Consider the following 733-nt stretch of genomic DNA (forward strand, 5'->3'; position numbering starts at 1 on the left):
TATGTATGTATTTATATATATATGCAGGTTGGTGAGGCTACTCTGAAGCTGTCGCAAACGGCGATCAGTAACAAGCAACGACTCAAGATACTGAAGGAAGAGGAGAGCATTCTACGACAGGAAGAGCTGGAGTTAGAGCGCGAGAAGCAAGAACAGGAAGTCAAACGCAAACAGAAGGAGAAGAAAACAGAGCGTACGTGCATGTTATATGTGGTTAGTATGCGAGTGCCTGTGAGTGACCGATGTAGGGTTTTAGGGTTCTCGGGTTTAGGGTTTTATGATCAGTCTGCGTTTAGCTAGAGAAGTGTCTGTGAGTGACAGGGTTTGCAGTTGTAAAGTAATGTAGTTTAAGGCTTTCTATGCGCGAGTCATTGGGTGGTCGTAGTATTAGCGTAGTATTCTATCGCACTAAGATCAAGAATAAGGTATACTATATCTCTCAGTCATATACATTTCACACATTCAACTTACTGTTTACCTGTTGCACACCCGAACCATATATGTATATGTATATGTATATGTATATGTATATGTATAAGTATATGTATATGTATATGTATATGTATATGTATATGTATATGTATATGTAAATGTATATGTATATATATATGTATATGTATATGTGTATGTATAGGTATAGGTATATGTTAATGTATATGTATAAGTATATGTATTCATGTATATATATACATATATATATATATATAAATACACTCTCACGCGCATACATATA

General features: G+C 35.1%; 1 protein-coding gene across 1 annotated transcript; it reads left to right on the plus strand.

The window, feature by feature from the left end:
- Positions 1-21: 21 nt before the first annotated feature.
- Positions 22-193, plus strand: SARC_17859 (hypothetical protein; the record flags this gene model as incomplete). The annotated part of the gene is made up of 1 exon (XM_014288055.1): positions 22-193. A coding segment is annotated over one exon (172 nt), but the record flags the coding sequence as incomplete, so codon positions are not given.
- Positions 194-733: the final 540 nt, after the last annotated feature.

The sequence above is a fragment of the Sphaeroforma arctica genome, assembly GCF_001186125.1.
Source record: "Sphaeroforma arctica JP610 unplaced genomic scaffold supercont1.12453, whole genome shotgun sequence".
NCBI lineage: Eukaryota > Ichthyosporea > Ichthyophonida > Sphaeroforma > Sphaeroforma arctica.